A 25,131-nucleotide genomic window follows, 5' to 3' on the forward strand; every position below is an offset into this window, starting at 1 on the left:
TCCCCATCTGTCCATCAATCTCTCCTGCCTTTCTCTGTCTCTGTCCTCCTCTCTCCCTCCCTCCCTCCCTCCCCCTTCTTTCTCTCTTCCCGTCTCTGTCCTCTCTTTTCTGTCTCTGTCTCTTCGCCATCTTTGTCTCTCTCTCCCTCCAGCAGGTCCGTCAGCACTGATCCTGGATCTGCTCCACCTTCCTGCTGGGAAAGGAAGGTTTTCATCTCTGCTGTCTCAGATGTTCTTGTTCATAGAAGGAGGGAGGTTCTCCACCTGCTCCATTAGGGTGGAGGTATTACACCTGCTCCACCAGGGGGGAGGTTCTACACCCGCTCTACGAGGAGGGAGGCTGTAGACCCGCTCTACGAGGAGGGAGGCTGTAGACCCGCTCTACTAGGAGGGAGGTTCTAGACCCGCTCTACTAGGAGGGAGGCTGTAGACCCGCTCTACTAGGAGGGGGGTTCTAGACCCGCTCTACTAGGAGGGAGGCTGTAGACCCGCTCTACTAGGAGGGGGGTTCTAGACACCCTCTACTAGGAGGGGGGTTCTAGACACCCTCTACTAGGAGGGAGGCTGTAGACCTGCTCTACTAGGAGGGGGGTTCTAGACACCCTCTACTAGGAGGGGGGTTCTAGACACCCTCTACTAGGAGGGAGGCTGTAGACCCGCTCTACTAGGAGGGAGGCTGTAGACCCGCTCTACTAGGAAGGGGGTTCTAGACCCGCTCTACTAGGAGGGAGGCTGTAGACCCACTCTACTAGGAGGGAGGCTGTAGACCCGCTCTACTAGGAGGGGGGTTCTAGACCCGCTCTACTCTGCTCTCCATGGAGGGAAGCAACAGGGATGGATGGACAGATTTGGAGACAGACACCTCACTGGACTTGACTTGATTTCGTCTTAAGGGGAAACAAACCAGCACAAGGACAGGCCAACATTTACAACAGATGGCATGGCGATGATACGGAATCATAGGTTTCCTCTCTCCTGCTGGCTGTATTCACGTTTTAACTTCATTTGATTTAAATGTAGAAATAGGGTGAGAAGCTCCTCCATCTGGGAGGGGCTTTTAGTGGAGCTGCTGCTCCTCCACATCAAGAGGAGTCAGATGAGGTGGCTCGGGCATCTGTTCAGGATGCCTCTCAGATGCCTCCCTGGGGAGGTGTTCAGGGCACATCCAAGCGGTAGGAGGCCTTGGGGTATGACCAAGGACACATTGGAGAGACCATGTCTCTCAGCTGGAACGCCTGGGGATCCCCCACCAAGAGCCGGACAAAGTTGCAGGGGAGACGGAAGTATGGGTGTCTCTGCTTAGGTTGCTGCCCCTTCGACCCGACCCGGATAGCTTAAGAAGATGGATGGATGGATGGATGGATTTAACAGCTACATCAACAATAAAGGTGTTCTCAGCTGCGTATTTTCTGTAGTGAGACACAGAATAGATTAATTTTATGAACAAGCAGGTCAGCTCATTAATGCTACATGTTAATTCATAGCACTATGCTATGCTTTGAACTCCTGGGAGTCTTGAGGTCATAGGCACGATGCCACCTTATAAAACCACCAAACGCACGACTGTTGTGTGACCTCAGCTGCATTCACAAGCCAAATGATCACTGAGAGACCGTTAGAGGCTGTTAGAGGGTCTTTTTGAGGTGCTACACATGTCTGCGTGGCTGCTGTGTTAGCCTTAGCTCCCCAGCTACTCCTGTCTAACCCTGGTGCTAGCAGCCCCAACTCGGGATGAGTTGAATTATCGGGTGAAACAAATCTGGTCCAGATATAGCGGTCGTACCGAGGCTGAGTAATACCCGAGTAACAATGTGTCATTATGTGTATTCAGGTGTGTTTTCAAGGAGGGAAGGTTCTCATTGGGTGTCTGTGTCCTACAGTATTCTCTGATAGACAGCCTCCCTGCCAGTCACATGCAGAGCAACAGCTGCCTCCATCATCGCTCTGTAGAGAGCAGTTTCCTGGTCGAGTGTGGAGACAACTTCTCTGAGTCCAGGATTCTCTTCCTTCCCTGCTATTTGTTCGCTGTTCAGGGTTCATTCCTCTACCAACCTGCTTCTGTTTGGAAACTAACAAAGAGAGAGCTTCAGGTCAGCTGACCCAGTGCTGAGACACGGCTCGATGAAGCTCAGCCTTGTTTTGTACATCTGATCACCTGTTGGGTTACAACCAGGCACTTTGATTAAAGAAGCAGTGAGACCTGCATCATCCCCAGACCCACACACACAGTCAGTTCATCTACACATTGATGAACAAACCCACCATCATTTGACCTGCCAATGAATAACACTCCCTCTTTACTTTTTTGTCCAACACATTCTCTCTCTCATTTAATTTCATCTTTATTCTATGTGAATTTCTTCTCTCCTCAATGGTAGAGAGTCTAACGTGTCTGGCAGTGCCACTGAACAAGCATCAGGATCTGCTCCACATCACCAGTCAGGCAGCAGAAGCTCCGTCTGAGCTGTTCTGGTGAGAGTTGGTTTGCTCTGCTGATCAAAGACATCTGAAGCTTCATCTCAGGCTTTTAAAATGATTCAAAATAAACGTAACAACTTCTAATAAGTCCCTATTAATTTCTTGAATCCAATTTCCCAACTAACACACTCTTCCATGCTAAGCCACATCCACTTCCGGTTTGACTCCCACCAACTTCTGGATTTAACCCTGCCCCTCCAAGTAGGTTAATAATGTTCTCGTTTATCTCAGCTTCAACATCATTCGTGGGTGATGGACAGCTATATTGAGTTGAATTAATGTTACATTTCATAAAAACTGATAATGGCACAGTTTGTGTAAGAGCATATTGGTACTTTGATTCGACCCAAACATGTACCAGTACCAATGAACACTGGGCCTTAGTAACCATCCCTACTAAGTGGTGTGGTAAATTCATCTGCTTTTTAATTATGGTTTCCTACAAATACACATTATTTAAAAGTAGGAGAACAATAACAGGTGGTGTAAATATGATTCAATCATTGTGAAGTCACAACTACGGTTCTGGTGCCACTAGAATACTAGTTTTGGGGGCATCACTACTCGTGTGATTAAATACTGTATCCTTACCATCTCCTTCCTGCACTCATGTCCACCGGCTCATCCATGATGTTCTCCTTCCCATTCTTACTAGGTCCAACATGGCTGCCGTGCCCTCCCAGTCTCAGACTTCCGTTGAGCTTCTCCTCATAAGCTGTAGCACCCATCAGGCTCGGGTGGTGAAGACTGCTGGCTCCTGGGCCTTTTCCATCTCCCAGAGGTCCTGCGACCTCCAGGGCTGCGAGGTCAGCGAGGTCTTTACGTTTTAGCAGTGCCAGCATCTTGAGGCGTTCCATTGCCTCGTGGCCCTCCATTTTTAGGCGCTTGGCCAGCGCCTCGTCTCGCTCACTGGGTGACTCCAGGCCACGCTTCAGCAGGTTCAGCCTCAGCGCCTCCTCAGACATCTGCTCCATCCTGGAGGAGACAGGAGACACAACAAGAAACTCCATCAAACACCTCAGCTCTCAGGGTTATACAGAGTACTAATGTGTACTGATTCATTAGTACAGTTACCATGCTGCAATATTTGAGGAGCCCTGCTGTACAGCATGTAACTGGTTAAACGGCATCCTCCTCTGGCCTCGCTTTTACAGAAGCTGACTTCTCAGTATTAGCCAACATTCTTGGAAGGAAAAAAGAGAAGAAACTGATTTATGAAGCAAATTAATCTGTAATCCCACTGAAAACAAGACCAGATGAAAAACAAATCAGCTGAGACAAACCATTAAAATATGGAGGCCCACATGCCAAGATTCCAGACAGTACGCTGACATTACCATGTTATCAACAAGGGTTGTGTGAATGAAACTTTTTCCTTACTTTATCTTTACTTTGAAATTATACTGTGAAGGAGAGAGGAGAGATAAAGGCACACAGAAGAGATGTGACACTCAGCAAAAGAGAGATTAAGAGTTATAAAGTCCCAGACACCAACATGGATGAAACACTCAGGTGGAAATATCTGCTCACCTGCACTTTTCTTCCTACCTTCTGAGTGGAGAGAAGTCAAATCAGAATACTTCTACTGCTACACACTGCAAGGGTTACACAGTAATTGGAGAGTTACTAATGTAACTGTGGTTCTATGAATCCTAAATGACCTCCAGAGGGCGGTGCTTAAAGCACTGAATATTCCCTTTGCGCATGCGCAATCCGAGTATGTATGCCAACAATGTCACCTGTGACCCCCAGGTGACCCGGGAGAGGCAATATCTTCCGAAGCAAAAAGATTGACTTTTGCCCTGCTGAAGAGGTCCCAGATTGTGTGCACCTCATCTGGGTGGAGGCGCCACTCCCCCGGTGGTGGCTTCAGGCGGGAGAGGAGGTCTGCAAGCTGATTCTGCCCTCCTGGTGCATACATTGCCCGCAGGTTGCTCAGACGGGGGGCTGCCCATGTCAGGAGGTGCTGGGACACCTGCAGCAGCCGTGCAGACTTGGTGCCACCCTGATGGTTGACGTGGAAGACAGCCGAGGTGTTGTCTGACCACACAAGCACGTGCTTTCCTCCCAGGTGTGGCAGGAAGTGCCTGAGAACTAACCACACTACATGCAGCTCCAGCACATTGGTGTGTTCTGAGCAGTCCCGCACAGACCACCGTCCCTTCGTTGTCCTGGTCTGCCACACTGCCCCCCAACCCATGGGGCAGGCATCTGTGGTAACAACCTCTCTTTGGAATGGGATGGAGCCCATAGAGATGCCCCTGGACAAATAAGCCCAGTCCCGCCACCGAGCCAGGGAGAGTAGACATTGCTGTGACACCCCGAGCTTCAGGTGTCTGTGCCGCTTGGCATCGAGGTGAAGCTGTTCAACCACCTCTGTAAAGGGCAGAGCGACAGTAAAGCCCAGGGGAACAACAGCCGATGTGAGCTTGCCCAAGAGATGTAGAAAAGTGATGTAAGGCAGTAACCTGCCGCTGCGGAAGAGGGTAAGAAGCTGGAGAATATCGTCCACGCGATGAGGGGAAGGGCGAGCCTTCATGGCCCTTGTGTCCAGTGTCACACCAATGAAGGTTATGGTCTGAGAGGGCTCCAGGCAGCTTTTCTGCATGTTGACCCTGAGGCCTAACTGGGCCACATGAGAGAGCAGATGGGCTGTGTCCTGGGCCACCTGAGCACGAGATGGTACACAGATCAGCCAGTCATCCAGGTATGGATATATCTTCATGCCCTGAGCCTGCAAAGGTGCAAGGGCTGCTGCAACAAACCTGGTGAACACTCTCGGCGAGAGGGAGAGCCCGAATGGAAGCACTCTGAACTGCCAGTGGTGACCACGGTAGGCAAAGCGCAGAAACCGCCTGTGGTGATGTGCGATGGGGACATGAAAGTAGGCATCCTTCAGGTCTATGGATGTGAACCATTCTCCAAGGGCAACAGCTCACAGAACCTCCGTCGTGGTCAACATGTGAAAGGGTAACACCTTCATGTAGTGGTTGAGTCCCCGCAAGTCTAAAATTGGACGAAATCCTCCCGTTTCCTTTGTGACAAGGAAGTACGTGGAATAAAAACCCCTGGGGTGCAACAGAGGGTCCACAGCCTCGATTGCGCCCCTGGCCAGGAGGGTGGCTAACTCCTGGTCTGCTGTGGCTTTTGCTGGGTCCCTGAAGGTCATTTTGACCCGGCTGGATGCAGAGGGCCGGCGTTGGAGCTGAAGCTTGTACCCCTGGGACAGGGTGGAAAGCACCCAAGAGTCTGAAGCAGGAGTTGCCCAATAATCGAGCTACTGGTGGGAAAAGTATCCGACGGCCGGCCCCTGACCCCTAAGGGCCCTGGGCATGGCGGGCAGGGTTCGAGGTTTAGTGGCAGGCAGAGCCTGGGGCTCGAGGGCCCGGGTCTCGAGATTGCCTGGGGGGCACGTGAGCAACGCCCCAAAAATCCCCAGTCTACCTCTGCATGGAGCCCTGAGGACCATAATTGCCAGTAGAACGAGACTGCACTGATGGACAGGCTCGCATGGATCCAACACGGGCATCGGTGGATTTGATGCCCTTGCGGCCTCCAAAAGAGGATCAGAGTGACCAGCTTGCAAAAGAGACCTCATCTCAGCCAACTCCGCAGACAGTCGGATTCACCTCAGAAGAAATCCTGTGTCCTGACTTCACCTTCTTCCTGGAGGGTGCAGCAGCAGCAGCAGCAGACTCAACCCTGTGTTTTGAGCGTGTGTAAAGAGCCATAGGCAGCTGACTTGAGGAAGGGGGATGGCCCCCACCTACTGCCTGGGCCAATCTAGCAGCCCTCAGCGCATGCGGCATGTAGCTGCAATTCAAGCATGGACTGTCAGACATCGCCTCCCTCAGATGATCAAGACCGAGACACGCCGGGCAGAGGTCATGAGCATCACCAGCCTGCAGGGGAGTCCCACAGCCAACACACAATGGCAACCATCCATAGCAGCAAATGGTATTTAGCAGAGAAATACTTCAACTGAGGGAAGGGAGCAAACATCTGCCTTCACCAGCAGAGGTTCCAGGCAATCAAGAGAAACTGAAAAATATCAGCCACCGCGTGAATGCTCAGGCAGGAATTAAATGAGAAACCAAGCAATGTTATCAGTCCCGGCGGGAGCAATCAAAGTTAACACAAAACTAGCCACCACAAAACCAGGAGCGGGGAGCTTAACGCTACCTTCACCGTCAGTGACCGCAACTTACACAGCCATAAGTAAAGATGCTTTAGCGAACACCGCCGCTAATCCAAACAAGCAAATCAAAGCTAACAAAGACAGCAGTCGTCGGGGGGAGTCACCTCCACCTGGGGGTCACAGGTGACATTGTTGGCATACAGTCGTCCTCAAAATGATTCATAATCTTTCTAATTCCTGTGATTTTTTTATTTAGTGATGAAATAAATGCATGTTTTCAAATTTGTGTATTAGCTTTATGTGACCAACAATTGAAAGAATGACAACAATACAAAATTTAAAAAATATATATTTCTGGGTTATTTTATTGATGAAGTTCCAAAAAAGGCCAAGTTCAAAATTATTCATACCCCTGACAATATTTCAACAAACATGTGCCAAATGTGGTAATTTTTGTCCAATAATTCCTTCAAGATGTCAAAATGGAATAAAACCTTTTATTTAACATTATTGGCCAAATGCTAAAGTGAGAAAAGACATCTTTCCAGAAGAGTATAAATAGTGGGAAAGTGTTCAGGTCATTGTCAATTTCTGGTCATCATGGTAAAGAAGAAGGAGCTCAGTGAGGACCTACGTCAGCGTCTTGTTCGTACCCACAGTGAAGGAAAGAGTTACAAGGCCATTTCCAAGCAGTATGGTGTCCCTGTCTCAACCGTCCAGAGCATCAACAACAAGCATAAGAGGTTCAACACTGTCAAAAACCTCAGTGGGCATGGCCAAAAGTGTAAGGTGTCCCCCAAACTTGCCAGGAAAATCTGGCGAGAGCTCAACACCAACCCACGGACCACAACCAAGGCCCTAATTCAAACACTTGAGCAGACAGGGACAAAGGTGTCACGGTCCACCATTGAGCGAGTTTTGCACAGAGGAGGTCTCAATGGACGTAAACCTCGGAAGACGCTGCTGCTCAGGAAAAAACATCTGGTAGCTCGCCTGGCCTTTTGTAGAGGTCATCTGAAGCAAGAGCCCAGCTTTTGGTCAACCATCCTGTGGTCTGATGAGACAAAGCTGGAGTTATTTGGCCACATGGATACTCAATATGTCTGGAGGAAGGAAGGAGAAGCCTGTAGACCAAAGAACACTGCCCACTGTCAAGTATGGTGGTGGAAGCACAATGCTTTGGGGATGTTCCTCTTCCAGTGGCACAGGGAATCTCGTCAAGGTCCGAGGTACCATGAAAAAGGAGGATTACATCAGGATACTTGATGAAAATGTCAAGGAATCTGCTGTGAAACTCCAGCTTGGCCAAAACTGGATGTACCAGCAAGACAATGATCCTAAACACACTGCCAAGGTCGTGAAGAAATGGTCCAAGGACAATGACATCAATGCCCTGGATTGGCCAAGGGCATAGTCCTGACCTCAATCCCATTGAGAATTTGTGGCATCACTTGAAGACCAGAGTGAAGGCGAGGAAACCAACCAGCCTGACCCAGCTTGAGGCATTCGCCAAGAAGAGTGGGCCAACAACCCCCAGGAGACGTGCAAGAAGCTTGTGAACACGAACAAGAATCATCTGGAAGCAGTCATAAAGAATAGAGGCTATGCCATTGACTATTAGATAAAGACGATGGACGAGGGTATGAATAATTTTGAACGTGGCATTTTTTTGGACTCCGTTAATAAAATACCCCAGAAATAATTTGTTTCTTTCATTTTATATTGTTGTCATTCTTTCAAATGTTGGTCACATAAAGCTGAAACACAAATTTGAAAACATGCATTTATTTCATCACAAATTGAGAAAATCACAAGAATTAGCAAGGGTATGAATAATTTTGAGGACGACTGTATATATATATATATATATATATATATATATATATATATATATATATATATATATATATATATATATATATATATAAATAATTGGTGATACAGTGAGAGCTGAGGCGGTTTTAGGTCTGACCCCCAACACAACCTGAACTCAGACCCTTTAGTATGAGACTTTTGGTTCAGAGCTACTGGGATCAAGCGTAGACCAGTTGCTTCCACTGAATATGCCAACTGTGAACCATCGCCCAACAGGAACTGTACTACTTAGAATTGATCTCTGATCAAAGTGTTTGCTGGATTGAGAAAACCTGGATTATAGAGGAAGATGACCCGGAGAGATTGCAAACGGAGGTATTTTGGACAGTTTTGCTGTTTTTAGCGGTCTGTCTCCATTTGCTTGAAGCTAAATATATGTGACTGGCTCTTCCTGCAGTCTGGAGTCCATTTCAGAGAGGAGGACCCGCTAACTGAGTCTGGCCCTGAACTGAGATGATTCATCTTCAGAGGAGAAACTGAGTTTATGGTTTCAGATCAGCTGATTTGAGTCAATTTAATCAACTCTGACTAGGTTCACTCAGAGCTGATGGCGTGCGCCACCACTATGAAAAGCCATTATTAATGGATCCCCAATACTGCGATTCACCATGGCAACCGCTAACAAAAGAGCTCTGCATACTTTACAGCTCTGAATGGAAATCCTCACGAGTGCATGTGAAGATATTTGTAGGCACAAAAGTAATCAGGCTGCAGCAGCAAAGCAGCAAGAGAAGACTACTGCTGGAGTCAGTGTGTAAGTTTGAAAGGAGTTTATTCATTTCATATTTCATCACACTTTTCAATTACAGGTGAACTAGTGGAACAGTACCCAAGTTAAAATTTATTTTTGTGTGAGCACAATCCAACGGGCAAAGAGTGAAGCAGCTGTAAATGAAATATAAGAATCATCCATCGTCCATCGTCATCTTCCGCTTATTCCTACACATTAAGGGTCGCGGGGGGGCTGTAGCCTATCCCAGCGTCAACGGGCGAGAGGCGGGGTTCACCCTGGACAGGTCGTATAAGAATCATATTTAATATATTAAACAAAGTAAATATCATTTAGTGGCTATTTCAGTGTGCAGGAGCTTTGTTGATATATAGAAGACTGGAGACAAACGCTCCAATGATAACACCCCCCCCCCCCCCCAAACTATCTGCAGAGTAATGAGCCTCTTCATTCATAAAAGCAAAGTATGTTTATACGGTTGCCTAACAGACGATATAAACCAATCAGGATGCCTGTTCAGACAGATTGTAAAATGAATGAATGAATGAATGAAAGAAGGCATGAAACTGCATTTGCAGCTTTGTAAGAGGGAGGAGACAGAGATAAACGGGAGGCTCCCAACCAGGTTAGTCGTTACCATGGTAACTGACTCCCAGTTTAAGTTTCTTAAGTTTGAGAGAAACTGGCTGGAGTTACCTGTCTTTGTGAAATGGAAACTCAGACTTTCCCTCACTGCAGGGTGAACACTCAGAGTCTCACTAAACCTGCTTTCTGAGGTCCTGGAGTCCTAAAGAAGTGATGCAGGAGGGAAAAACATCCTTGTGAGCTCATGACGACTGTTGGTGATTCCTCGAGAGCTGGAACGACTCATATCAGCTCTATTAAAGCAAACAAACCACCAATCACTCGAACTCTTCGTATTGGGATTTGAGCTTTGGGGTAATAATTTACAGAGTTGAGGAAAATGCCGGTGGCAGACCACAGAATTAATGACAACAACAACAACAACAACAAAACACAAACAATAGTGATGGACAAGCAACTCTTATATCCCTGTTTCTTTTTGTCTGCAAACACACAGCTAAACCATAAATGGGGAAGTATTCGTGAAGCAAATGAAGCCGTTCATGTCAAACTACAACGTCCATCTTTAAACAGAGGAGGGGCCTCAGACACCACCTGTCACCCACCTACAATGCTGTCCTTAGATCCTCCCCAGGAGGTGCAGCCAGCTTTCACGCCTTCATTCAGGTGACCTGAACGACCCTCCTAAGAGGGCTGGGAGGGGTAACGACCTGAAACTGAGGCCAACGACTCACATGACCACCTAACCAGCCAATTGTTCTGGCCTTATGACCACTTGTTTTTGCCACCATCCCCCTGGGTGGATGTATACCTGACACCTCCCACCAGAAATGTAGAACTGAAGAAGCTTCTTGGATGAGAGGAGAAACGTCTTCACTTACAAGAGGAGAGTCCAGCTGCCTATATTGATCTATTTTGAGTACATAAATGGGGAAATCACATTCCGTCAGGTGGGTAGAAACTCACACGTGTATTCCAAGTACTCTGCAATTGCATCATTGTCCATTAAACACACAGGTGAGTCCCTCTCTTGCTCTGGGTGCCATGTTCTTTCACACAGACACACGCAGACACACACTGCTCTGCTACCAGAAATATTCACTAATACCCCCCCAGCTGGATTAATATGTTCCTGAAAATAGTAAATTCCTTGTTTGAGTAAAACAGGAAGTTGCCAGGATGTTTTAAGGTCATCACTGTGTTTGAGAGTTCTTCAGGAAGAAGCAGTGGGATGGTGGCAGAGACAGGCTGAAGGGTCGAACCAACCAATGACATTTACCACCAATGACAGGCCCCAGTTCAATGACGGGGGTGGGGCCTGTCCTCTGAGCAACAGCCTGATAATGGGAGCAGCTGATGGTGCCCTCATTCAGAGGGTGGGGAACAGCGTGGATCTCCACCTGACAAATAAATACACAGGAGACATGTTTGATGCATCGTGTGTATCTGAGTGTGTCTGTGTTACCATGTGATTCGGAGAACAAGTAAGACAGTGGCCAGTGGAGTCTTATGAGCAAATGAGTTTAGTCATATGACTAGCTTCGGCATGGAGGCAGAGACGCAGCAGTGACCCAATCAAGACGCTGCAGCAGAGATGGACGAGCAGATGACAAAGCAGAATGAGTCAGTGGAGGCTTCCTAATGTGTGTACACACACACACACACACAAACACACACACACACACTCTGTCAGTACCCTGATCCAAACTTGTGGCCAGCAGCTGATCAGAACCCGGACAGCCTCAGTAGAGAGCAGAGAAGAGTCAGCGAGGCACCATCTGGTGGCTCAGTCCACTGGTGACTGACTGAGTTCATTGGTGAGGCTGCAGACGCTCAGGAGGCTCCTGCTTGTTATCAGACTGATCACACAAACATGCATTTCTCAACCCAGAAAACTCATCAGAGCTTCATACTACAAGCATTTCACTGCTAAGGATCTCACAGTTTTGGACAACATGCACACCAACCCCCTACAATACTGACTATACAATATATCAATACTGAGTATACAAAATATTCTCACTATGTACATGCTCATGCTCATTACACGCTCAGTACTCGCTATGAACAATATGTACTACTGCATGGTGTTCGGCTGCTGGGGACCTGCATGTCTGCAGAGACGCTTTAACACAGGTGTTCAGACCATCACAAGTCTTTGCATGGTGGTGGAGACAGGAAGAGTCCATGACAACAGTAGGAAGAGTCCATGACTACAGTGGGAAGAGTCCATGACTACAGTGGGAAGAGTCCATGACTGCGGTGGGAAGAATCCATGACTGCGGTGGGAAGAGTCCATGACAACAGTAGGAAGAGTCCATGATTACGGTGGGAAGAGTCCATGACAACAGTAGGAGGAGTCCATGACTACAGTGGGAAGAGTCCATGACAATGGTGGGAAGAGTCCATGACAACAGTGGGAAATATCCATCTTTTGAAGAGGGGAGGGGCCAACAGTTCTGAGAGGAGGAGATCCCCACACATTGTGGGGGAATTTTATGTGATGAAAGAATTCGTTGGACACCAGAAGCAGGCTAGAGACTCAGAGATGGCTAACACTGGACACTTTACTGGATACCCAGTACAGATGCACAAGGTTGGCTTTCAAATTGAGAGGTTTAGTCGGTTCCCCCAGAACATCTGAGTCCGACCCTTGTTAACAGTCATACTAGCAAAGTTGGGCACCATCAGTGATACCTCACTGGAACATCCCACACAAATGTGACCTTCACGTAGTCGAAAGACAGCTATGCATACAGACAACGCTGGAGCTGCAAGCGTCAGTTTTACTATCAGTAAGTGTTCTAACAATAAAATTATAAAAGAATTATGAAAGGCACCATAAGTTTACTCCCAGACCCAGGTCAAGGCCTGGGGTCAAATCAGCTCTTGAACTTTCAGACGAATTACAGGGATGAGGCCAAAGAAAGTTAAAACAGGAGACACCAGATGAAATTCTTTATCATGCACTGCGAGAACACCTGCTGTGCCGCCATGGAAAAAAAGTCAGCAGGAGAACACTGCGGGTGCAAGATGTCACGCTCTCCTCCACACACCATTATGCCACTAGTTCTTTACACAGCAACATTTATTTTTTCTGAAATCTAATAAGGCAGAAATTTGCATTTAGCTCCTTCAAATTTGAATAAAATACACAAAAAATTAAACATTAGTGTACTAGCCGCCCTGCAAGCTGGATTCACGAGATCATGTCAGAATAGATTATATTTAATTATTGCAAATTGAAATAAACTCAGTTGGTTGGGACCACCTTAAAGTTCTGACAGAAACTGATGCCACTACATCATCATACAACAAAGGTATTGTCTGAATGACGGAGAAATGATGGAATGTGCAGCACTATTCTGCTCTAATATTTGCTCTGAGCCACTCAGGTGTTACAGCCACAGAACTGAGAGTTATTTCTCTACAATGTCATTGAGCTGACATTTTCTGGAAGCACCTACAGTCATCAATACAACACACAGAATATCAATGAAAGAGTGGAAAACATCATGATATTTGATTTAGTTCATAGGCGGCACAGTGGAGCAGTGGTCCTCACTGTGGCCCCCCAGCAAGAAGGTTGTGGGTGGAGCCCCGGCTGGAGCACAGGGTCTTTCTGTGTGAGTCTGCATGTTCTCCCTGTTCCTGCTGGGTTCTCTCTGGTACTCCAGCTTCCTCCACAGTCCAAAGACATGAAGAGGGGACGAGGCTGATTGATACTCTAAATTGACCGTAGGCGTGGCTGGGAGAGCCAATGGTTATCTGTCTCTATGTGTTGGCCCTGCCATGGACTGGTGACCTGTCCAGGGGAAGGCTGCTGGGATAGGCTCCACCCCACCACCCTGAACAGGAGAAGAGGGAGAACATGGAGGGAGGGATTTAGATCATATTGACCTATTTGGAACCACAAATAAAAAATAAGCTCTTCATCTTTGACACTTTGTCTTGGATGTATAACTGACCACAGGAACCTCCCAGAACCAGAACCAGTAACCATCTTAATAACAGACATACAAGACAGAGTGTCAAAGATGAAAAGCTGGACAGCACCGGGCCCTGATATGATCCACACGTACTGGCTGAATAATCTAACTGCACTCCATGAACGCCTTCCAGCACAGATGAATCAGCTGCTAGGGGAGGGGACGCACACAGAGTGGCTAACCCAGGGTAGGAAGCCCCCAGAGGGGACACTTCCCGTCCAACTACCAACCAATATCCTGCCTCTCCACAACATGGAAGCTCCTGTCAGGTATCATAGCGGCTAAGATAAGGAAGAACATGGGTCAATACATGAACGGGGATCAGAAAGATTTGGCACTAACACCCGAGGAGCCAAGCACCAGAAACTGGTTGACAGAGCAGTCGCCTGAGACTGTAAAAGCAGACTGACCAACCTGTGCAGCGCCTGGATTGATCACAAGAAAGGCTACGACACAATGCCACACACATGGATACTAGAACGTCTGGAACTGTACAACATCAACAGTAAACTGAGAGCCTTCATCAGGAACTCAGTGAGGATGTGGAAGACGACCCTAGGTGTGTATGTGTGTGTGTATATATATATGTGTGTACATATAAATGTATACACATATATGTATGTATGTATACACATATATACACACACATATATATACACATATATATACACATTATATAAATATATATATATATATATACACATTATATAAATATATATATATACACATTATATAAATATATATATATACACATTATATAAATATATATATATACACATTATATATATATATATATATATATATATATATATATATATATATATATATACACACACATTATATATATATATATGTGTGTGTGTGTGTGTGTGTGTGTGTGTGTGTGTGTGTGTGTGTGTGTGTGTGTGTGTGTAAATACACATACACACACACACACACACACACACACACACACACACGGTCCAACAGCTGTTAAGACACCATGACCAAGGAGAAGCAACCAGCAGAGGAGGTTTGTTTGGACCAGAACCACAAGGAGTGGACATGAGACCAGAGGACATCTGGGCTTTGGTCTTCTGAGTCCACATTTGAGATCTGTGGCTCCAACCACCGTGTCTTTGTGGGACACAGAAAAGGTGGAGGGACGGTCTCTACATGCATGGTTCCCATCATGAAGCGTGGAGGAGGAGGTGTGATGGTGGGGGACTTTACTGATGACACTGGTGGGGATTTATTCAACCTGAAGGCCCCCTGAACCAACATGGCTGCCACAGCGTCCTGCAGCAATACGCCATCCCATCCCATTTGCGTTTAGTTGGACCGTCATTGATGTTTCAGCAGGACGACGACCCAAACACAACTCCAGGCTGTGTGAGGGCTACTTGACCAAGAAGGAGAGTGATGGAGGGCGGCCCAGATGACCTATATACATGCATATATACACATACAGAGGGGCAAAAAAGTATTTGGCAGCCACCGATTCTACGAGTTGTCCCACTTAAAAAGATGAGGAGTATAATGTTCATCACTGGTCCACTTCAACTGTGAGAGACAGAATTTTTAAAAAATCCAGGAAATACATTATATGATTTTTAAAGAGTTTATTTGTATGATGGTGCAGAAACTAAGTATTTAGCTCCTACAAACAAGCCAGAATTCTGGACCTCACAGACCTGTGACTTCTTCACTAAGAAGCTCCTCTGTCCTCCACTCGTTCCCTGTATTAATGGCACCTGTGAACTTGTTACCTGTATAAAAGACACCTGTCCACACCCTTAAACAGTCAGACTGCAACCTCTCCACCAGGGCCGAGACCAAAGAGCTGTCTAAGGACACCAGGGACAAGACTGGAATGAGCCAGTCTACAAGAGGTAAGCAGCTTGGTGAGAGGAGATCAACTGTTGGAGCAATTATTAGAAAATGGAATAAATACAAGATCCCTGACAACCTCCCTCCACCTGGGGCTCCATGCAGGATCTCACCTCAGTGGGTACAAATGACCTTGAGAACTGTGAGGAAACAGCCCAGAACTGCACGGGGGAACTGGTCAATGACCTGGAGAGAGCTGGGACCACAGTTACAAAGGTTACTCGTAGTAACACACTACCTCGGCATGGATTAAAACCCTGCAGTCCTAGAAAGGTCCCCCTGCTTAGCCAGCACACGTCCAGGCCCGTCTGAAGTTTGCCAGAGACCATCTGGACGATCCAGAGGAGGACCGGGAGAAGGTCATGTGGTAAGATGAGACCACAATGGAACTCTTTGGTATAAACACCACTCGCCATGTTGGGAGGGGGAAGAATACTGAGTTTCATCCCAAGAACCCCATACCTACTGTGGAACAAGGGGGGGGGGGGGGGGGGGATCAGGCTTTGGGGCTGCTTTTCCGCAAAGGGGACAGGACGACTGATCCGTGTTAAGGAACAGATGGATGGAGCCATGGATCCTGAGATTGTAGGCAAACACCTCCTTCCTGAGAGTACTGAGGATGAAACGTGGCTGGATCTTCCAGCATGACAATGATCCCAAACACACCGCCCTGCAACCAAGGAGCGGCTACGTAAAAAGAATTTCAAGGTTCTGGAGGGGCCCCGCCAGTCTCAGGACCTCAATCCAAAAGAGACTCATGAGGGAGTTGAAAGGCCGTGTTGCCCAGCGACAGCCCCAAAACATCCCAGCTCCTGAGAGGATCTGCATGGAGGAACAGGCCAAACTACCAGTGTACAGACCTGGTGAGGGCCTACAGGACACGTCTGACCTGTCACATGACCAAGTACTAAGGTGAACCTTGATGTTGATCAAATACTTATATTCTGCACTGCTCCTCTTTTTAAGTGGGAGAACTTGACCGATATATTCAGTGCTTAACGAATGTAAAAACAGTCCCAGGTTTAGATTACTAACCACTTTTAATTTCACCAGATGATGGCTTTTTGTCTGTCCTCGTCCTGTAAGACCTCAGTGCTGCCTTTGACACAATCAACCATTGAATCGTGCAACAGAGACTTCAACACATCATCGACATTCAGTGGTTTAAATCGTATTTATCAGGTCGATTTCAGTTTGTACATGTTAATGATAAATCTTCTATGCAGACAAAAGTTAAACACGGTGTTCCCCAAGGTTCACAGCTTGGGCCAGTACTCTTCACTTTATACATGCTTCCATCCATCCATCCATCCATGTTCTTCCACTTATTCCTACTAAGGGTCGCGGGGGGCTGGAGCCTATCCCAGCAGCTCCAGAGGTTCACCCTGGACATGTCACCAGTCCATCGCAGGGCCAACACATAGAGACAGACAACCATTCACACTCACATTCACACCTACGGTCAATTTAGAGAAACAATCAGCCTAGTCCCCAAATTGATGTCTTTGGCCGGTGGGAAGAAGCCCGAGTATTGGAGAGAACCCATGCAGGCACGGGGAGAACATGCAGACTCCACACGGAGAGATCTCGTGCTCCAGCCGGGGCTCGAACCCGGAACCTTCTTGCTGTGAGGTGACAGTGCTGACCACTGCACCACCGTGCAGCCTTTATACATGCTTCCTTTAGGTCAAATTATTCTAAAACACTCCATAAATTTCCATTGTTACCCAGATGATACTCAATTACATTTATCAGTAAAGGCAGTAGGGCAGTGTGGCTCAGGGGTAGAGTGGCCGTCTAGCAACCGTCCGCTGGTTCGATCCTCGACCCCGGTGACCATGTCCAAGTGTCCTTGAGCAAGATACTGAACCAATAATTGCTCCTGATGAGTAGGTTGGTGCCTTGCAAGGCAGCCTCCACCATCAGTGAGTGTGTGAACGGGTGAATGAGACGACACTGTAAAGAGCTTTGAGTGTCGCTAAGGTAGAAAAGTGACATACAAAATTGAGTCCATTGAGTAAAGCCCATGAAGGCCAACAGTTACTAAACTACAAGCAGGCATTGCAGACATGAAGGCCTGGATGACTTCTAACTTTTAACGGCTAAACTCTGATGAGACAGAAGTTCTTGTGCTTGGCCACAAACAGCTTAGAAACACGTTATCTGATGACGTCACTGCTCTGGATGACATCACAACAGCCTCAATCAGCACATTTGAGAACCCAGGAGTTCTACTTGATCAGGATTTGTCCTTCAGTTCCCACATCAATGGAATTTCTAGGACCGCCTTTTTCCATCAACACAGTTTCTCTAAGATCAGAAACATTCTGTCTCCAGGTGAAAATGAGTCCATGCATCTGGGACTTCTAGGCTGGACGATCGTAACTCTTTATTATCAGGTTGCACCAACAAGTGGTTAAAGGCTCTCCAGCTGGTCCAGAACGCAACTGCAGGCATCCTGACAGGAACCAGGAGCAGAGACCACATCACCCCTTAGCTTCACTACACTGGCTTCCAATAAAGAGAACAGAGTATAAAATCCTGCTCCTCACTTTTAAAGCTCTTAATGGTCAGACTTTATCATATCTGGAAGAGGTCCTAGTTCCTTATGAACCCACCAGAACACTATGCCCCAGCATGCAGGTCTACTTGTGGTTCCAGAGTCTCTAAAAGCTGAATGGGAGGCAGAATCTTCAGCTATCAGGCTCCCCTCCTGTGGAACCGTCTCCCAGTTTCAGTCCAGGGGACAGACCTCCTGGACCAGCCCCTAGTTTATGCTGCTATAGACTTAAGGTGCGTTGCCACTGGTTCACTTGGGCTTGGGTTGGGTCGATATGGCTCAGGAAAGTTCATTCCCACTTGCACTGGGTACCACATCAGCGTGGGTGGACCCACGAGCCGAGACTTCCCCCACTTCATTTGTGTGCAACACAACAACAACAGAGGACATGGAGCCTGATGCCTGTTGCTCAGTCAGTGGTTCTTGCTTAGAAACTATCCATCCACCCACCCATCCATCCATCCATCCACCCATCCATCATCTTCCTCTTCTCCTGTTCAGGGTGGTGGGGGTGGAGCCTATCCAAGCAGCCTTCCCCCTGGACAGGTCACCAGTCCATGGCAGGGCCAACACATATAGACAGACAACCATTGGCTCTCCCAGCCATGCCTACGGTCAATTTAGAGTCCGGATTAACTTGGTCCCCTCTTGATGTCTTTGGACTGTGGGAGGAAGCTGGAGTACCAGAGAGAACCCACGCAGGAACAGGGAGAACATGCAGACTCCACCCAGAAAGACCCCGTGCTCCAACCAGGCTCCACCCACAACCTTCTTGCTGGGGGGCCACAGTGAGGACCACTGCACCATCTTTAAATCTACTTAATCCCAAACTTGTTCAAAGATTCAACTCCAGACTCTGACTTGGTGGGTCCACCAGTTCCAGGACCCCAGGGCACTTTTTCTTGGTCAGATAGTCTCTGCACAGTTTTGAGGTCTGCTGGGGGTCGCTGTCACATTGGTATATAACCCGTGACCCACAGGATCTAGTCCAGAAGGGGTTCAAGGATGCAATAAGATGTTCTGGTCGAACTTCTGGTTCACCTTCTGGTTCATGGTACCGTAGGTTGTCAATAATTAGTTCACAAATGGAACCCAGTACCATAATGGATCTTCACCATGTTCCACTCTGGGTGCAACACATCTGGCAATCCTGTGGTGCATGAGGGCTCTGTGGGAGTACCCTCAATGACAATAAAAGGCTATTCTATTTTATTCTATTCTATCAAATGTTCTCCAGCGTTTCTGCGGACATGAACACAACGCCGCTTATGAGGAGTTCAAATGTCCATCCAGAGAACCTTCCAGGCCAGTGTTTGTGCTCCTGGCACCTTTAGTAATGGATCTTAGCAGCTGTTCTTCCTGCCTGCTGATGGTCATTCTGGAGACGTTCTCAGACTCTGATCTAGAAGCTTCATCTCTGCCTGGAGAGCAGCAAGGGTCTTCCCTCTGTCTCCAGTGCTTCAGATCCTGAGGCGTCTGTCATCTGCTCCTGTTAACCTCCGTTTCCTGCTTTGTTCTTGGTGTGTTTGTGAGTTCCAGTCTGAGCAACTGACTCTGAGCACACTTGACCCCACTCAGACAGTTTCTGTCTCCCCTGTGTGTCTCAGAGACCATCCAGCACCATGAAGGCCTAAACACAACTCTTTCATGGTCAGTCAGTTCTCCACGTTCACCCTTCTGAGCAGGAACCTAGAATTTCAACCTGAATTCACCTTTTTATAACCAAACGTGAGCCGGTTCATCGGGCTTCTCTGAGGAGTAAGAAATTAATCTGGCACAACATTCAACCACTGAAACTAACTTTTCTGTTCAGGAATGCAGGTAAACAGCTACAATTTGACCTTTTACTCAAGCAATAACAATGTGCTTTACTTTTTTTTTTTTTTTTGAAAAATATTACATTTGAAAAATTAAAGATAACAATGATAATTATATATGCTGGTGTATTAACCATTAAAGAAACAAAAAAAAAAGCACTATAAACACATTAATGCTTTCGGAAATAAAATAATTAACGCGCTGTGTTGCATCCAAACACAATAATAACATAATACATAAGCGAAGCGGTAACAGTACTGCATAATAACATCAGAACAAGTATGTGACATGTACCAGAAGGAGTCTATGAATAAGACATGAACTCGTTTAGAAACCTACATGCTTGTGTGACCAAAAGTGTTTCTGTAGCATTGTGGTTGCTACATGACAACAACAGTGACATGGAACCGCTGTGAAAACAGGTCGCCATCACATTGATGCGGATCAGTTCCACCTTCCACTGCTATGAGAGTCGTCATGGCAGAGTGGCGCTGTTAGTGGACTCAGGACAACAAGATGGCTGCCATAGGCTTCTTTAGTATAGAATTAATAAATCAATAATGCTGATTATCTGCCATGTCACTCTCCGTGGGTGGGGATTCTCAACAGTCATCTGATATTTCATGTGGATTCACCCACCCTGCAAGGAGACAAGTGACTCAGACAAACGCAGAGTGCCTCATGTGACAGTAAGATTTGGGGAATTTTAGCAGACTTCGTGCTGAAGCATCAGTTCTATGGATCAACTACTATAAACCCTGAACAAATCCATCCCACCACAGTAGTCATGTAAACTAGGACTACCACAGACTTCCTTCTTTTCAGGGGGTGTTTGTGGCACACGTACACAGGGAATAACTGCTCCTTCTTTTAACACGACATGCTGTAGTGCTGTGGTCTCCAGACCTGCACCTGCAGCACCTGAACATGTGACATGTGTGCTAAGGTCATCGGAGGTTTAACTGGCCCCTTCATCACCTGATCAGATTCCTATGACTGTACCGTGAGGCTGCCACCATCTACTGCAGGGAGGAGTCTTCATGGTTACACAACACCGCCTCCTCTGACAACACTTCTTCTTCATCTCTAATTAATTTGTGACGCAGTGGCGGAGTTGTCGACTCCATTTGCTGAGAGCAAAACACAAGCAGCTCCTGCAACCTCTCAGCAGAGCCTCCACCTTTAATGAGCCAGAGAGCACTGCTGAGCCAATCAGGGCCGGCTGGGCGCTGCACGTCAGTGACTGGTACACCCCCCCCCCCCCCGCCACAGACTGCCTTTACATAATATAATGACTGTTTCAGTCAGCTGCTACACAAGCCACACACTCTCTCTCCCTCTTTCTCCTCAACCCCACCCCATCCCCCATAATCCCTCCCACCACCACCCACCAGCCCCACCCCTCTGGCTGTGGGCACAGTGCCAGGCCACAGCAATAAAGGAAAAGAAACAGCAGACATGGCGCACCGGGGGTGGGGGGTGGGTGCTGGTTGATGGCGAGGTTGATGGGGTTGATGGCGGGCAGAAAACCTTCTACCTAAACATAAATACTCTTCATCCTTCCATGAGTCAAAGTTGCACAGGTAGATGTCCTTGTCTGAGAACCAGAGCAGCAGAGGAACGCCTCCATCGACCGGCAGAGGAACGCCATCCACACATCCACGTACAGCACAACATTCCAGCAGAAGGCAGCATTTTGTAACCTCCTCTCCTGTTCCAGCTGTAGAGTACCACAAAGAAACCCCTCCCTGCTGCTCTACCCTCCCCCAATTCCTCAAACCCTTCCTTGGTCTTCCTCCCCCCTCTTCCACTGTAAAAATAAACACATGCTTACTTTCAGGGCCCCGAACATGGAGCCAGAGCTCAGGGCTTCATTTGTCCATATTACACCGGCCAATCAAAAGGGGATATGTGGAGGCATGTGTGTGTGTGTGTGTGTGTGTGTGTGTGTGTGTGTGTGTGTGTCTGTGTGTGTGTGTGCATTGGGGGGGTCTAATAAAAGAGTGACAGCCTAGATACACTGAGAGTGGAAGGATTTCTTTTCTTCATCTTGCACTATCCTCACACGTCTTTGTGTGTAGGCTTGTGTGTGTGTGTGTGTGAGTGTGTGTGTGTGTACACGAGTGCACGTAGGGGTAGAAAGGAGGCAGAGATGGCAGCTCTCTCCTGACATAATGCCAAATCTTAATTCCCTCCTCCCATCCCCCAACACACACACACACACACACACACACACACACACACACACACACACACACCATGTTCTTTATGCACAGAGCTGCCTGTCGATCAGATGGCTGCAGCTAAAATGTCCTCTACACAATCAAACTAGCTGCTGCTGTCCTCGTCTGTCCTGGTCCACCAGGCTAACACCGTTAGCCAGACCGGACCGGTGCCGGCTGACTGTCTGTAATGGTAATAAGGCCATTTGCAACTGCACTGTGGAATCTGCTGCTCATTTCACGCATGATCTGCATCATGACAATTCATTTGGCTGATGCAACTCCACTCCTCCCAGTCCGCCTTCTGTCTCTACACCACCTCCACCTCCTCCTCCTGGACTTGGCTCTTTTATGCACCATCAGGGGAGCTCTGGGTTGCATTTTTCAGCAGTTTGATTCATCGGTGGGTGCTGGGTTTATTGCTAAGGTGCAGCAGCCACATGTGTCAGCCCTGACTTCTCACCTCTGCTCACAAACTAGAAAGTCAAAGAGTGCCAACGTGCCATTAACCCTTCTGTCAAAATGGAGTTGTTGGGTGCAAAATGGCGGCTGTGGCACAGAACTGGCAGGACCTTGAAACCAGATCAATATGTTGTTGGCTTGTCAGAGTCCCAACACACCCTGGATAGGCTGGAGGAGAGAAGCAGGGCCAAGACATCGGATCACGTCCGTGCTCTTCCTTTACTTCTTTTAGGTTGTGCATGGATAGATGTCAAGGGAATGCCACAAGTTTATTTGTCTTTGTCGGACAAAACGTGATCCTACATTTGCCGTCGTGTAAACAATTATAATTCCACAGAACTTAATTTCTTGTGTGATCCAAAGTCTTGAAGCCAAGGATGTTCAGTTTACTACCGCAATTTAATTAGTTATCGTGCAGTAGCTGCAGAGCACTTCAGCTGCAATGTGGGGTTGGAGAACATGGAACCATAACAGCGCCTGCAACCAGTGTGTTCAAGCCAAACCAGCATCCAAGTCAAGTAGACTAAAATTTTAGTGAGTGGCAGCAAGTGTCCATTAAGAGCTCAAGACTTAGGAAGGACGGTTAGGGGACCCTGGGAGGTCTGCTGTGCTAAGGGTCTTATGAGTCTTTCAGGGGACGGGCCCCCACACTATGTGTATGTATGAAACTACACGCATTTATCACCCACCCAGGGCTGTGAGCACAAGTCCAATGGTTTGTCCTATTCACCCCCTCTCGCATCCGAACATTTGGACCCTGATTAAGGTCTGATCCGGAATTTAAGGAGGTTCCTTTTGGGCCCACGCCCCACTGCTATGGATACAGGTGAAAGAGAACCTCTTCGGCAGAGGAGATATAAAGTTTGACAATAAAAATAAATTTGTGAGAATAAAAAAAAAAAGTAGAATATTAAGAACAAAATCATTCAATTACACTCTTAAAGTTGATTGATCTGGTTAATAACTTTGATATTGGTAGACAATCAGTATTTTGACTTGCGACAGCCCATTTCACGACTGCTCTATGTTCTGTATCAAATGTCCTGTCTGGAAGTGTCATGTGACTCATTTAGTGAACAAGTGAGCAGTAAAAAGGGAAAGACAGAAGATCAAGAGATGGAAACGCTTCAATAACAACATGTGACCACTCTTCAGGAGGTAAGATATTAAAAGGATTGAATGGAAGTTAGGCACAAAATGGCTGCCGTGGCACCAAACCCAGCATGATCCCCTGAGACACCAGATCCAAAATCACATGACCAGTCAGGATCATACAGAGCAGCTTGAGAGGCACCATCAGCGCTTCTTCCTGCCGCCATATAAGTCAGGGTGAGTATGGCAGTGCTGAGCTGCAGGCTGACAGGACAGGCTTATTGACGGGGTCACACAGGGCGAGTAGCAGGCCACCCCAGCCCACATCCATGCTATGCTCGGCTCTGTCTCAACGACCAGTTCTACATCTGATGCCATGCGTCTGCTGACACACACACACACACGAGGAACTGATGTAGTTCCTGAGCATCATCATCCTCACCGCTGGCTGGCGCTCACTGTTTGACAAAATACTGTTTTTCTGTAAGTCACATTTACATTTATGTCAAAGGTGTGGGTTATTGCCCAACTAAGCATGTCAGTCAGAGCAATGTGAGAACGGGCCAGCGGGTCAGATGAGACCATCACTGTACAGCAAGGCAAACGGGTCGAGTGTGAGTACGCAGGTAGGTTGCATCATCACATGATGAGGGCCCTCAGAGGCTGTTGGTGAGGAAAACAGAAGATCTGTGCTCAAAAGGACTGATGGGCTACATTTCTAAATTAGCCTGAAGCTGAACTGCAATCCTGCAATCCTCAAATGAACACGAAAGCATGCATGTTATACTGAAATGGCGTGAAGCAGCGTTCCAGGCTGTGTGACGTGTTTAGAAACACGCAGCAACTCAGAAGACATTTACCACCATAAAACTTGTAAGTATTTAATGTGAGTTTGATTGGAGCCATCTTTGTTTTGAGGTTAGATGTCAAGTCAGGTGTAATCAGTATTTATGTGCCTTGGACGTTTTTCACCAACAATATCATATGGACCAATGAGGGCTGAGCCTGTCAGGTGACTCGAGACTGCCTGTAGACCCTGGGACATGTGAGCAGACATCAACATCATTATTCAGTCCAAGTGCAGTCGCTCAGGAGAGACCCTGACAGGGATGGTTGGACGTCTGACGTCTCCACACTCAAATGCCCAAATACTCTTGTGAGTCAAGAGGTGGATCGCACAACACTCAGGCTTGTACAGTTAATCAACGCACGCCAGCAGCAAATGACTCTGGTGGTTGTGGACCATGCAAGTTAAGTAGAGGCTGAAAAAGTCAGATCAGTGGCTTCAGTCGGGTAGCACGTCCATCTCCTCC

The 25,131-nt window shown here is 47.4% G+C and overlaps 1 protein-coding gene across 4 annotated transcripts in view; it reads right to left on the reverse strand.

The window, feature by feature from the left end:
• Nucleotides 1-25,131, reverse strand: part of gatad2b (GATA zinc finger domain containing 2B) — a 57,165-nt gene that overhangs the window by 20,979 nt on the left and 11,055 nt on the right. Inside the window, exons 2-4 of one of the 4 annotated variants that reach the window (XM_086193595.1) lie at nucleotides 4,027-4,073; nucleotides 3,553-3,661; nucleotides 3,070-3,453 (exon numbers count right to left, since the gene is read on the reverse strand). In XM_086193595.1, the coding sequence (XP_086049721.1) occupies nucleotides 3,070-3,453; nucleotides 3,553-3,608 (440 nt within the window). In that variant the 5' untranslated portion in view covers nucleotides 3,609-3,661; nucleotides 4,027-4,073. The other 3 variants (XM_086193596.1, XM_086193594.1, XM_086193598.1) reach the window with 3 other exon arrangements.

This window comes from Aulostomus chinensis, chromosome 22, assembly GCF_037954235.1.
Source record: "Aulostomus chinensis isolate RoL2024-O1b breed Wild chromosome 22, RoL_Achi_v1.0, whole genome shotgun sequence".
In the NCBI taxonomy this organism is placed as follows: domain Eukaryota; kingdom Metazoa; phylum Chordata; class Actinopteri; order Syngnathiformes; family Aulostomidae; genus Aulostomus; species Aulostomus chinensis.